This window comes from Telopea speciosissima, chromosome 1 (assembly GCF_018873765.1).
Source record: "Telopea speciosissima isolate NSW1024214 ecotype Mountain lineage chromosome 1, Tspe_v1, whole genome shotgun sequence".
In the NCBI taxonomy this organism is placed as follows: Eukaryota; Viridiplantae; Streptophyta; class Magnoliopsida; order Proteales; family Proteaceae; genus Telopea; species Telopea speciosissima.
The window spans coordinates 6,996,074-7,011,171 of record NC_057916.1 but is presented as its reverse complement, the minus strand read 5'-3'; the positions used below and the strand labels follow the sequence as shown (position 1 = coordinate 7,011,171).

Below are 15,098 nucleotides of genomic sequence, written 5' to 3'. Positions count from 1 at the left end.
TATTAGAGCTTCACTCTCCTCTGCCTCAAAATTATCTTGTTCCTCTCTCTTTCTCTCTTTCTCTCTTTCTCCAATTTGATTCTCCTCCAGCCTTGACAGGAGCTGGAGGGTCCAGCCCAGCAAAACAAGGGGAGTGGCCCCCTGTTTTTGCTGGGTTGGAGGACAGCCAGATCCCCCTCTCTCTTGCACAGATAATTTAAAGAGAAATAATAAAAAGAGAGAATAAGGATTTGCTTTACTAATATAAAATAGGGGATTATTCAATACTTATCTCTTACATTTGATATTACTAATTAATATTGCTGTTAAAGGCAGCGGTTACACAACTTCTACAAGGTTCAATTACTACTTCCATCATTCCATTATAGGATTGAGCTTCTCCCACGTATTACAACTTAGGGTGTCAATTTTGGGCTAGAACCAACCCATCCAATAGCTTATTGGTCTGGTTTTGGATCTATCGATAAGTTATTGGTCTAATTCCAGATCTATAAATTAAATTATTGGTCTCCCAACACTGATTGAATTAAAATTTATTATAAAGACTAAGAGATACTTCAAATAACTAGCGATTGTTTCATTTGGATAATTTCAAAATTTTTACCTCAATGAGTCCTTATAAAATTTAAAAATGTGGTGTTGATCTCTCATAGTGCATAATATCAAGTTTGATATTCGTAACCTTGTTCAAAGGCAAGGAATCCGCTACAAATTCATTTCTTGTTCAGAATTGGAATCTCCACATCCAGTGGTCTTGTATCTCTTGATTTTCTCCACGTTGTGCTTCTTTTGTTCTATTGGTGTCTTCGTTGTGAGTCTTTGTTGCCTGTGTTCCAGCCTTCTAGGATTTGCCACTTTTTCTTTGTTTTTTTTCGGGCTCGTTGGTTCCTTTTGGGGTTTGTCCATGAAGTATCATAGTTCCCACGCTCTAGCTTTACCTCAAGTTTTCCTATACTACACTCTGACCCTACCACAACCTCGTTCGAATACCCCTGCTTGTTAAAGACTTAGGTAGAACTCATCTTAAAAAACTAGCCATTAAGAAGAAGGTGCACAAATACCTATAAATCCCCCACGTTCCCTATTCATATCTGATGAGATACTATTTTTTCTGCCTTTCGTGTAGAACCCCAGCACCACTATCCTAGTTGGTAATTGGGGTTTCCGTAATGTAGGAACGCCCTCTCCTTTTCATAGCGGATGCCTATCAAAGAATATAGAGAGAGCTGATATTGAATGGATTCATGGACAAGTATAAATTACTTTTACGACGCGGGCTGCCTCAACGGTCGTGTTGCGGAGACACCAAGCCGCATGCAATGACTGCCTTACCCCTGCCTAAGTGCCTTGCTCGGGTGGGGGTGCGAGGCGGTCATTGGGTGCGGCCCTATGTTTGCGCAACACAGGCCGTTGAGATAGTGCATCGTAGAGGATCTGAATTGCATTAAGAGATAGAGATGTCCACGAAGGCAAATAAAAAGAAATATGGTGATTCTAGAGAAATTTAAAAAGTAGATACGTTCTAAGATCATTATGTGCTGCTGTAACTGCAGTACTATTGTACTCATTGTGCGACATTGCGGGTGCCATGTGTCATATGGGGCCCGTTATGCATACATGACACCTGTAACACGCACGATGAGTACAGCAACGCTGCAGTTACAACAGCGGATAAAAATCCATTGACTAACTTACCCTTGAAGAGTTGAAGAACTGGTGGAAGTGTGGCGTTGAGCCGTTTCTTTTCTTCACTCGCCAGTCTCCACCGGAGAAACGAATCAGAGAAATTTCATGCTTGCTTGCAATTTGTCTTCAATTTACAGACTAGCCACGTGGTTTAGATGAAACTCCTTCAACATCCCTTAATCCTTGGCTGACACTTACTTACTTTTACTACTACCGTTACTTTAATATATTACCAAAACACCCCTGTCGTTCTCACTCTTCACGCTTTGTGCCACCTTCTTTGCATGCCTGCGGAAAGAATTTTGCTGCTACAGTTATAGCAAGAATATTTCTGTTGCAAGGTTAGCCGTCAAGGAAATGGAATAATTCACTTTCCCTTTGGATTCATAAATACTTTTCTAAATTTTAATATTTTCTAAAAACACTTTAAGATCCCATTTTCTTGGCTGCCAACCTTGTAACAGAAACATTCTTACTACTACTGTAGCAGCAAAATTTCGTCCGGTGCGCTTCCATACCGGTGGAATCTCTCTCGTTCTCTATCCGTTCTCTGTCTCTCCTACCATGTGTCGATGGGTTTAGAACCCTAACCAACGCCATTGTTAACCTCTTACCTCTATTTATACCTCCCCTTTCCTCCATTCCATCAACTCTTCACATCTCTCTCTCTCTCTCTCTCTCTCTCTCTCTCTCTCTCTCTGTTTTTGCAATGGAAGGTGAATCATCATCGTCAGCATCGATGAGGTCAAAATTGATGGTGTCCGTGAAGCAAGAGTTGCCTACTGGATCAGAGACTGAGCTCCTTAAGATCGAAAATGCCGTTCTCTCGTTGATAGGCTACAATGGTTTCCCATCTGCCGGCGTGATTCGGACCGGAGAATTTTCACTGAAGGTTACCATTCAGTCCATTAGCTCTATTCTGATCGCGCTCTGTATGGTGGGTGATGTTCAATGGCCCATCACTAAGGACGCCCCAGTGCTACGTGTTGGCTGGCGTAGCTTTGCGTTCGCCATGCCGGGACTCATCTATGGACTTCAGTTCGCCGAGAACTGCTGCCAGGAACAGTTGCTTATCCTTTCCTGGCTCTTCAAGGAGTTCGCTCACTTTGAGGATCACTCAGTGAGAGCTACTGGTAATGTTTCCTTTAAAAGCTTCACCAAGGGTGTTTTTGTTAATAAATGAAATAGAGAGGGCATCTTAATTGGATCTTTTCTTTTTCTTTTTCTTGTTGGATGATCGAACGGCAAAGCTAGATTCTGGTATTCTAATTTAATGGTGATTTACCATTCTAAACTCAGATTATGCTCAGATTCTGGAACTTGGTTCTATGATTCTATAAGTTTTTGATCGAGTTTTTCTTTACCCACGGTGAAATAAGAATATATTTATCATTCATATTATCGGATGCCTAAGGAGAGGGATACTTTCGATCCAAACGGTGAGGGGATTCTCCTCCCCCACTGGTGAAAGAAAACTTTGACCCCAGCTGTGAAAGGAGTTAGAGGATCCAACTCAGCCAAATAAGGGGTGTCCGGGTTGTTTCACAGGGGTTTCACAAGTGGGGGCCCCTTGTGAAATGACTAACCCCTTGTTTTTGCTCGGCTGAATCCTCTAGCTCCCGTCATGGTAGGAGGAAACCTAAGTCCTAACAAGACTTAGATCATGTTTTCTCGTTCCAGGTTGAGGGTGGCAATCCGCAAATCTTATTTAATTAATAATACGATGAGGGGTATTTTAATCACATAAATTTTTTGTGAGATCGGCTTGCATATCCTAACATGTATGCTTCATGTGCAATTAAGTGATGACAGCTATCTCTCTTTTTTTTTGGGTAAAATGACATCTATCTCTTTGGCTTCTGTAAAATGACAAATTGATAGCCTCAGGATGTAAAAAAAATTGTTGCTGTCGGACTAGCAGCAATGTTCTTGCTACCCCTACTGCCAGCCAAGGAAATGGAATAATTCACTTTCCTTTTGGATTCATAAATACTTTCTTAGTTTTTTGTATTTTCAAAAATATCCTTTAAGATTTCATTTCCTTGGCTGCCAACAGGGTAGCAGGGACAAGCAGCAAATTTTTCGTTCCATTGCGAGGCCATTTATTATAATTTACCGTAAAATCTTTCCTTTTTTTTAATTATTTTAGTATTAATCAGTGTTCAGACTTGGTCAATTCTTTCCTTCGTGATGAACTATTCGCCTTAGTAACCGATTTCATGACTGTACAGGAGTTGAATTCTCTGTACCCGAGTCTCAAACCCGATTCTGGTGGGTGTCCCAGCCAAAGATCCAACTGATAACGGATCCCCAGCTCAAGAGGATTGGGACCATCATCATAACCCCAAACGCATCAAGCATCATAGACGGTACGAACGAGGGGCTACAGCAGGCTATCCGTATCTCACTGGTAGCCAAGCTTATCACCAAAGTCGTTCTCGTGGGGTGCATTGACCAAGACCAAATCGATATATTCGACACAAGGATCCGACCCGATGGGAGTAAGGATCCAAACTCTGATCGGGCTTTCCCGACCATATTCCTATTTTTCGACATCAATGTAGCCGTGGAGGTTACCAAGTTGATAGTCTCCGGCAATATACGATCACTGCCACGGTGTCATCCGACGTGGAATCCAGTACAAGGTGTGAAGATATGGAACATAAACAAGAAGGGGTTAATATTATTTGTTCATACACTATTATCGTCGGCGCCGCTGAACTACAACCGCGAGGCGGTGGTGGACGTGACGAAGAAAACTTCTGATGCGGAGATGGTGAATTTGGATGTACTGGAAGAAGATGCACAGGCCGGGGGAGAAGCAGCGATGGAAGAAGAGGCCAAGTCTTGTGAGGCCATTAAAGAAGAGGAAGAGGAAGAGGAAGAGGAAGATGAGATCATCGTGCTTCGTGAGATCAAATTTCCAATAATAGAGGGGACCGCCAAGACTCTGCGTGATGGGAAGAAGTCCAGCGAGAATTCCCGACATTGAAAAATCAATGCAAGTTATTTGGCAAATAATTAATTCATCCAAAATCAGATCCTGGTGCAACACTATTAACAGGTGGTTGTAATATTGGCTTGGTCATTTCTTCTTACATTCATCAACTTGGCAAGATAAGATTTCTCATTTTTGGAGTGTTGTTGAAGAAGATGATTATTGATTAATCACTGTTGCAGCTAGTAAAGCAATGGCACCCATTTCCAAGATTGGATATATATAGCCAAGTTCACAATTCCTAAATGGAATCACCCTTAGCTCGAATAGGGTTTAAGTTGGATTTTTCAACCTGAGGGCAGGTTAGGGCTGAAATTTTCAGGTCCTCGATCAAGGTCGGGCTGGGATAGGGTTGTGACCTCGGGCTAAGCCCAGCCCGACCCTTTGTTAAGTTATGTTTTATAATTTATTGTTTATATTTTGCAATTTTTGTTTAGTATCTAATTATCTATTGGTTTATCAAAAAATGGCTAACTATCTATTGAACAAAAATATTTACAATTTTAAGATTGGGCCAAGTGTTTTAATCCAAAGAAAAGTCTTATAGTCAATTGAGTATGAAACAAACCAATACCCAATCACACGTGTCTCATTTTTTAATGCATAATACGACATAAATTGCAAAAAAACAGGGCAAATCAAGGCCAACCAGGCCCTAGCAAAAATCAGGAACAATTAAATTGCAGGATTTTTAGAGAGAGAAATAGAGAGATTAAATACGTAGAGATTAGTTACCTATTTGAGTGCAACAACATTGAATGGAGGTTTTTCTCCGTGAATGAACAGGACACGTAGGATAAAGGAACCGTAGTTGGAGAGGATCTGGACTTACTCCCGTTATTGTATGTCATTGTGCATGACAACCCAAATTCGGGCTACCTACTTCTGCTATCCCATAATTTCTTCCTATCTAGCACTAGCAAGAGCAAATGATAAAATTGAAAAGATTAAATTGCAGGATTCTTGTACATGGGGAGGCAAGGAGAGAGAGAGATTAGAATTGTGGAGATTAGTTACCTATTTGAATGCAACGAGATTGAATAGAGGTTTTTCTCTGTGAATGAATAGGAGAGGTAGGATAAAGGAACCGTAGTTGGAGAGGATCCCGACGTACTACCGTTATTGTATGTCGTAGTGCATGACAACCCTAAGACAAGCTAATCTACTTCCGTTATCCCATGATTTCTTCCTATTTAGCCATAGCAGATGCTGAAATTGAAAAGATTAAATTGCAGGATTCTTGTGTTTGGAGAGAGAATTTAGATTCGTGGAGATTAGTTACCTATTTGTTTGCCATGAGATTGAATGAAGGTTTTTTTTCATGAATGAACAAGACACATGGGATAACAGAACCGTAGTTGGAGAGGATCCAAACTCCTCCCTTTCTTGTACGTCGTAATGCATGGCAACCCATAGACGGGCTACCTACTTTTGTTATCCCATAATTTCTTCTTATCTACCAGGAGCAGATGATGCTATTAAAAAGATTAAATGGTAGGATTCTTGTGCATGGGAAAGTAAGGAGAGTGAGAGAGAGAGATTAGATTTGTGGAGATCAGTTACCTATTTGGATGCAATGAACAGGACACGTGGGATAAAGGAATCGTAGTTGGAGAGGATCGGGACTCCTCCCATTCTTGTACGTCGTAATGCATGGAAACCCAAAGGGCTACCTGCTTCCATTATCCGACAATTTCTTCTTCTTCTTCTTCTCTCTCTCTCTCTCTCTCCCATCCCCTAGGAAAATGACCCCCTACCCTCTCCATCCCACTCTCTCCATTGGACACAACCGCTAGCTCTAGGAAAGCCAGTAGCATGCCCAACCCTCTCCCAAGGATTAAATATTAGTGACTAATACACAAGTTTTTTATTTATGATCCCGTTTGAATGTTGGGATTAATGGGATCCAATCCATTATGGACATAGGCCTATCTAAAGGATCAAGGAGATGAACTTAGCAGAGATTTTGAAGAAGATCTGGTGGATTGCTTAAAAAAGGATTGCCTTTTGGTAATATGGGTTAACCATAGATATCTAAAATCTGATTGGTTGTGGACGGTGAAGAGTTTGAAGAATTGCTCTTGGGTGAGAGCGAAGCCCCTTACTTAGCATTGTATTCGTAATGGGATTTCTACCAAACTATGGCTTGATCTTTGACACCCCGATGCTGTCCTTATCAGGCGCTATGGAGACCGTATTAGGTATGATGTGGGCAATTTGGATCCTCTACTGCCGAGCTGCCCGGCAGGACCGTGCTGCCCAGACACGGTGTTGTGTGCAATGTCCGCCTTACCCCTGCCCAAACCCCTTGTCCAAATGGGGGTAAAGTGGTCTTTGTGTGCAACACCGTGTCTGGGCAGCACAGTCCTGCCGGGCAGCTCGGCAGTATATTCGATGGCATCTGGGACCCAAGCCCTGGGGGGGTTCTCCTACATATACATCGGCTAGGGACATTGTTTGTCAACACGACCTACAAGTTAGATGGACTTCTGTAGTTTGGTCCTGAGTTCGAGTTCCTTGTCATTCCTTTACTGCATGGTTTTGCCTCTCTAATGCTCTCCCCACAGCCAACCAACTCATGAAAATGTCAATTGTAGTGCCTCAATTTTGTTGCTTCTCCTGGGTAAGAATGGATTGTAAAGATCACTTATTTTAACTTTGCCTCTTTACCAAGCAAATTTGGAGGGATATCTTGAGTCCTATTGTCCAAATTGGTGCCCTTCAGATAATCTCAAAGTGGAGGTCAAATGGGGGGTGAACTACTTTGATAAAGACAGTATTGGTGATATTGGGGAACTTGTTTTATGCTATACCATTAGTCGCGTACATCTCAGAACCAATCATATGTTTATTTTGTTTGCATAAATACCCCTCCTCTTGTAAATGGTAAAAATAGGATACATGGTTATCTCTCACATGTACGTGCGTGCAGAGGAACCAGACTCGCCCTCTCCCCTTTTCATAGTATTTCCATTTTATTTTTTTTTCTGTTTTCCAGTGGAGAAATCTAACAGAAATACAAACTTCAATCTGATTAACATACATCATTAAGAGATAGAGATGTCCACGAAGGTAAATAAAAAGAAATTCAGGTGGTTCTTGAGAAATTTAAAAAATAGATATATTGTTCTCAAAATGGATCAAAGGTGAAGGTACATCTCAGAGCCAATCACATTTTAATTTTGTTTTCATAAAAACCCCCCCTTTTCCCTTGTAAATGGCAAAAATAGGACAGATGGTTGTCTCTCAAATGTACGTTCACCTGTTGGTATAGGCAGAGGAACCGAACTTTATTGTTCCATGCTAACTTACGTACCCTTAAAGAACTGGTGGAAGAGTGACATTGAGCCGTTTCTTTTCTTCACCCGCCACTGGAAAAAGAATCAGAGAACATTTCATGCTTGCTTGCAATTTGTCTTCAATTTACAGACCTAGTCACGTGGTTTAGACTTTAGATGAAACAAACATTCCTTTAAATCTACTTTAATCGAATTTTTATCCTCCCAATTTGCCTGCCTGTACTTGACGTCAAGTACATCTAATAGAGGGAGGTGGATCCCATGTGGACCCCACCTCAGGCAGGGGGTAGGATAGTCATTTCCGCTCCCTCGATTAGATGTACTTGACGTCAAATATGGGCAGACAAATTGAGAGGATAAAGCTCTAATCCCTGGCTTACACTTATTACTCACTATTACTACTATTACTATTTTACTATATTACCAAAACACCCCTACCGTTCTCTCTCTTCACGCTTTCTGCCACCTTCCTTGCATGTATGATGCGCTTCTCCGTTCTCTGTCTATCCCACCATGTGTCGATAGGTTTAGAACCCTAACCAACGCCATTGTTAACCTCTTACCTCTATTTATACCTCCCCTTTCCTCCATTTCATTCCATCAACTCTTCACATCTCCCTCTTGCTCTCTCTCTCTAGTCTGTTCTTGTTCTGAAACTAATTCAATTGTCGCTTTTAACTGTGTTAAATCTAAGGTTTTTTGAAATGGAAGGTGAATCATCATCGTCAGCATCAATGAGGTCAAAATTGATGGTGTCTTTGAAGCAAGAATTACCTACTGGATCAGAGACTGAGCTCTTTAAGATCGAAAATGCCGTTCTCTCGTTGATAGGCTACGAGGGTTTCCCATCTTCCGGCATGATTCGGGCCGGAGAATTTTCTCTGAGGGTTGCCATTCAATCCATTAGCTCTATTATGATCGTACTCTGTATGGTGGGTGATGTTCAATGGCCCATCACTAAGGACTCCCCAGTGCTTCGTGTCGGCTGGCGTAGCTTTGCGTTCGCCATGCCGGGACTCATCTATGGACTCCAGTTCGCCGAGAACTGTTGCCAAAAACAGTTGCAAATCCTTTCCTGGCTGTTCAATAAGTTTGCTCACTTTGAAGATCACTCCGTGAGAGCTACTGGTAATGTTTCCTTTTAAAAGCTTCACCAAGGGTTTTTCTGTTAATAAATTAAACTGAGAGGGCATATTAATAAATCTTTTCTTTTCTTTTTCGTTTTTTGAAAGACTTGAGTTGGATGATGAGCGGCAAAGCTAGATTCTGGAATTTTAATGGGCCTAAGGGAATGGAATACTTTCTACCCAAACAATAGGGGATTCTTCTTCCCCCCACTGGTGAAGGAAAACTTCCACCATAATCTATTAATCTTCTCAAAATTTTCGATGACGCCAGTCAGAAGTTTAACAATATTTGACCGTGTGTTCATGTTTCATGTGGAGGATGCATGCAACCCGCAAATCCTATTTAATAGGATCTTTATCCTCTCAGGTAGGGGTGCAAGTTTGGCCCTGTCGGTCCGAACATGCTCTGAGTTCGAACAGGGCCTGGACTGAGATATCTGGCCCTGAGGGCGGGTCAGGGCTGAAAATTTCTGGTCCTTGGAGGGTTCGGATAGAGGCCTCGGGCTAAGCCTGGCCCGGCTTGGCCCAACACTGTTTTAAGTTATACTATAAAATATATATTGACATAATATATATATTATAAACTTTAAACATCACCCACATTTTGTTATATGATATATTTTATATGAAGATAATAATTGATATAATATATTTTATTAAGTGTTATTTTATGTAAAATTGATAAAATTTTCCCCGGCCCATTTCAGCCCATGCATTTCCTTTTCCTTCCCATGATCAGGGCCAATCAGGGTTAGCTCGGCCCGACCCTGAGGGCGGGTCAGGGTTGGATCTTTCTAGCCCTGAGTCAGGGTCGGGTCGGGCCTGGGCCTAGATAAGGGGACTTAGGGTTGGGTTAGGATTTTGTAAAGCCCGGCCCAACCCGACCCTATTGCAGCCCTACTCTCAGGTTCCCTGTCAGTACAGTTCGTACGCTTCCTCTCATAGGGGACAAAAATGACCACCTTATCCCCTACCCAAACACAATGACCGAGTGGAGTCCACCCCCCTCTTATTAGAGGCACTATACCAGGCAGGGAACTTGAGAGGATAATTTTTCTATTTAATAATACGATGAGGGGTATTTTAGTCATATAAAATATTTCTTAGTAAGAATTTTTTTTGAGATCGGATCACATATCCTATCGTGTATGCTTCATGTACAATTAAGAGATGACATCTATCTCTTTTACTTCTGTAAATACCCATCCATGCATTTTTACCATAAATGCCCCTCCAAGCACTCTTAATCTTAACAAATGAGATAGGCATCACCGTACATGAAGCATACGCATATGAGTAGGTGATCCAAACTCGTTCTGTTTTATGGAGTTTCCAAGTCAAGCTGACAGTATTACCCAAAAGAAAACAGTCACGTTTAGTTTAAGGGTAAAAAATAAATAACAAAAAATTGAAAGTTATTTAATATAGTATTTAATGTAATATTTATATGAAATGACAAGATTTATCGTTATTAGAAAAAAAATATTTATTATCTTAAAGGGTAAAAAAGTAAAATTATAACTTCCTAGTTCACCAATTTATTTACGATAAAATTTTCCTTGTGAGAGGGCGTAGGAAAACCACCAACTAGAGATCTTTTCCCCTTCTTTTTATTATTTTAGTATTAATCCGTGTTCAGACTTCATACTGGGTCAGTTTTTTCTTCGATGATGAATTACTCGCCTTAATAACTGATTTCATGACAGGATTTGAATTCTCTGTGCCCGAGTCTGAGCCCCGATTCTGGTGGGTGTCTCAGCCAAAGATCCAACTCATCACGGATCCCAAGATCAGGAGAATTGGGACCATGGTCCCAAAAGCATCAACCTTCATGGAAGGCATGAACGAGGGGCTACGGAAGGCTTTCCGTATGTCGGCGGTGGTCAAGCTTATCACCCAAGTCGTTCTGATGGGGTACCTTGACCAAAACTTCTTCGATATCTTTGACACAAGGACCCGACCCGATGAAAGTAAGGATCCGAATTCCGACCGGGCTTCCCCGACCATTTTCGTGTTTTCCGACATCGTAGAAGCCGTAGAGGCGACCAAGTTCATAGTCTCCAGCAATTTCCGATATCTGCCAGTGTTTCATCCGACGTGGAATCCAGTACAAAGTGTGAAGCTATGGAACATAAACAAGAAGGGGTTAATGTTTTTTCTACATGCCCTATTATCGTCGGCGCCGCTCAACTACAACCGCGAAGCTGTGGTGGACGAGGAGGAGAAGACTAATTCTGATGTAGAGATGCTGAATATAGATGTCTTAGAAGAAGATGTACAGGTGGTGGGAGAAGCTGCAATGGAAGAAGGGGCCGAATCTTGCGAGGCCACTAAAGAAGAGGTAGAGGATGACGAGGATGACGAGGCAACCGAAGATGATGAGGTCATGGTGCTTCGTGAGATTAAATTTCCAATAATGGAGAGGACCGGCACGACTCGGCCTGATTGGAAGAAGAACAGCTAGAATTCCCGAGATGGGATTCTTTGAAACGAAATATATTGGTGTGTCTTTGTTGTTTGGTAGAATAAATCTGATAGTTAATACAAATGAGTATTTTGCCCTAATCTCTCACAGCCAATGCTGATCCAATACTGGTCCGGTATAAGTTAAAAAAAAATAGGAAGTAGTTTTTTGTCTAGGGTGTGGCCTACGCCAGTACTCCCATGTGTTTATCTCTCTCTTTTTCAAAACAAGGGGGCAGAGGTGTCTTTTCAAATGGGGATGAGAGAGAAAGACACATAGGAATGCTAGCATAGGCCACACTCCGAGACAAAGAACTTTCTCCCAAAAAAATAATTGTAAGGACTTAAGGGAAAGGCTGGACCATGCCAACGTTGAGTTCACTACTCAGCCTAAGTCTCTCTCTCTCTCTCTCTCTCTCTCCCATCACCATTGAAAATGACCTCCGCCCTCTCCATCCCACCCTCTCCGTTGGACACAGCCGCTAGCTCCAGGAAAGCCAGTGCCGTGCCGAAACCTCTCCCAAAGATTAACTTTTCGTGACTGATATTCCGTTTTTTTCTTTATTATGGTCACGATTGAATGGTGGTGGGCTTAATGGGATCCAGTCCATTATGGACACAGGCCTATCTAAAGGAGCGCAAATGGACTGGATCCCATTTTAAGGCCTGGTTTAATCTGTAACGTTTGAGGAATTAAATTTTGATACATTTGTATAATGTCTAAAGATTAGTGGCCCAAACCCTAAGAATTAAGCTACATTTAGATAGGATTTCAATGCTAGATCGAATTCAATGATTCTTGGTTTTACACCCCCCCCCCCCCCCAAAAAAATAATTTCTATGATTCTATTTTTACCAGTAAAAAAAATCAATGATTCTAGCTAATTCAAAAGTAAAAAATTTTCTCCGACACATGGTTACAAAACTGAAATCGTAGGTTCAATACTTACCCACTGAGGCATGTCCAAAATTTGGAATCAACATGCAGAAGGAAAAATATCACCTCAATTTGTCTGCCCATCAATTTCCTCAATTCCCTCTAATAGAGTGAGGTGGACCCTACTTTGGGCAATGTGTTTGGGCAGGGGGTAGGGTGATTTTTCCACCCTCCCATTAGATGGAATTGAGGAAATTGAGGGATAGGCAAATTGAGGGGATAAAGATCCCATGCAAATTGGTGTTATCTGTATCATTGAAGGGTAAAATGGTTAAAAAAAAATGGTGGTATCGATATTTTTACTTCTTTAGAGGTAAAATAGTCCAATATGACCCGATATGGGATCCAGATCCTCTATTGCCAAGCTGTCCGACAGGATCGTGCTGCCTAGACACGGTGCTGTGTGCAAAGTCCGGCTTATCCTCACTCGGGCAAGGCATTTGGGCAGGGGTAAGGCGGACATTGCACACAGTACCGTGTCTGGGCAGCACGGTCCTGCCGGGCAGCTCGACAGTAGAGGATCCAAATTGCCCGATATGGTCTATCCATATTGGTATTGGTATTAACCGATACGGCCATCGATACTACTCACTCTTTTTCTTTTTTTTTTTTTTGCTAAAGATCAGCAATTTGTATTGATAGAATTAAAGAAAAATAAAGTTACAATGGTCAAATGATTACAACCTTAAAAACAGCAAACAATTCTAACTTGTTTCTTTGGGCCCAAACCTTAGAAAACGTTAGACCACGGCAACAAATTATGTAAATCTATAGAAAGGCCGATCTAGCGCTTCCCAGTAGATCGTCTGCTTTAAGAAGTTAGGAGGGGCAGACCAACATGAAATAATCTTCCTTCTCGTCGCATGATTAGCTAGGGCATCTGCAGCCGAAGTTACTTCTCTAAAGCAATGTGTGATACCCCATTGAATAGATTTTAGAAAATTGGAGGTGTTCCTCCACTTGTGCATGAGATTCCATGGAATCTTGCAAGTGAGAATGGTTGTGACCAGCGCCTCTGAGTCGCACTCAATCCATAGTTTTCCTACTCCAATCTCGCTAGCATGCCTTATTCCAGCAAAGAACACCTCCAACTCAGCCATATAGTTTGAACCCACTCCCTGGTATTTTGAAAAGCATCTTACTACTACTCCCAAATGATCTTGAAAAATCCCTCTAGCACCTATTGCTCCTGGATTACCCAGAGAAGAGCCATCAATATTCAATTTCAACCAGCCCTGCTGTGGTTGTTCCACTTAACTTCTATTATTCTTTTAGGCAGTGGTATTGTTATTCTAACTTTCATCAATCGAGTAAGAGTTAAATCCTGGACAGATTTCACCTGAACCCCTTTCACCCTTGTGCAGTCCCCAACATCCTTAAAACATAATTTAACCACTTCGACAGGGGTTCTACTTCGATTGACATATCTACGAGTATTGTGCTCCCCCCAAATATTTTGGCAACAAATCGATACTGCTCACTAAAATCTTGCCTTTGAGCCGAATTTTGAACTCTAATAATTTTGGATGTAGTTCAAGGATTTAAAAAATCGGAATCAATGTTGCAGCTTGTAAAGCAATAGTCCAATCTGACCCGATATGGTTTATTCATGAATAGTGTATTTAATATCAGGTAACTTCTTCGTGAATGAACAAGACACATGGGATAAAGGAATCGTAGTTGAAGAGGATCCGGACATACTCCGGGTTCTTATACCTCGTAACGCATGGCAACCCAAGTATAGGCTACTTACTTGAGTGCGATGAGATTGAATGGCGGTTTTTCCCTGTGAATACAGATACGGTACGGATACATCAAGGTAAAGAATGGGCACACCAACATGCTCAGCCTGAGAGTCTCTCTCTCTCATCCACTATAAAAATGACCCCTGCTCTTCCCCATCCCACCCTCTCCATTGGACACAACTGCTAGATCTAGGAAAGCCAGCGGTGAATCCAAAGATTAATTATTCGTGACTAATCGGCCTGATGCTGTCAATACGGATTGATGGTATCCATATTGTTGAAGAGTAAAACGGTTCAAAAATCAGTGGCATCGATATTTTGGGGATAAAATGATCTGATCTGACCTAATATGGTCTATTCGTATTGATATTGGTATCGGCCGATGCATCCATCGATACTTGACACTAAAACCTTGCCTTTGAGCCGAATTTTGAGTTCTAATAATTTTGGATGAAATTCAGGAATTTAAAAAATGAGAATCGATTCATGTACTAAATCTAGGATTATGACACATTATGGCCGATTCCTAACTGGTCTAACCTGATTCTGTCCGATCCAATTGGAATTGGTTGGACCCAATTCAGATCCTGATTCCAAGTTTTATAACCATGATGTAGTTATGAAATCGTGCTTAAGCTGACGAACTCAGAGAAATTTGAGGCATAATTATGAAATCGAACCACCAGAATCCATCTAATTCGGGCGCTTAAAATGGGGCCCAGGGTGCTTGCTGCTTCAATCTGTTTAATCAAAAAAACTTATGGTGGCTAATCATATCAAGAATTAAAGATTATCATCAGCTTTCAACAAATCTTATATATGATTACATACATCTGCTTGGGT

General features: G+C 41.4%; 1 protein-coding gene across 1 annotated transcript; it reads left to right on the top strand.

Moving 5' to 3' along the window:
- Nucleotides 1-2,395: 2,395 nt before the first annotated feature.
- LOC122648642 lies at nucleotides 2,396-11,574 on the top strand. Its single transcript, XM_043841856.1, has 2 exons — nucleotides 2,396-2,819; nucleotides 10,817-11,574. The coding sequence occupies exons 1-2, from the start codon at nucleotides 2,396-2,398 to the stop codon at nucleotides 11,572-11,574; spliced, it is 1,182 nt and encodes a 393-aa protein (XP_043697791.1).
- The last annotated feature ends 3,524 nt before the right edge of the window (nucleotides 11,575-15,098 follow it).

What these genes read in the sequence shown, in the direction of transcription:
- LOC122648642 (XM_043841856.1), top strand. Translation starts at nt 2,396, where the DNA reads ATGGAAGGTGAATCATCATCGTCAGCATCGATGAGGTCAAAATTGATG. An exon ending in TCACTCAGTGAGAGCTACTG is followed by an intron (nt 2,820 to 10,816) that starts GTAATGTTTCCT and finishes ATTTCATGACAG; the next exon opens with GATTTGAATTCTCTGTGCCC.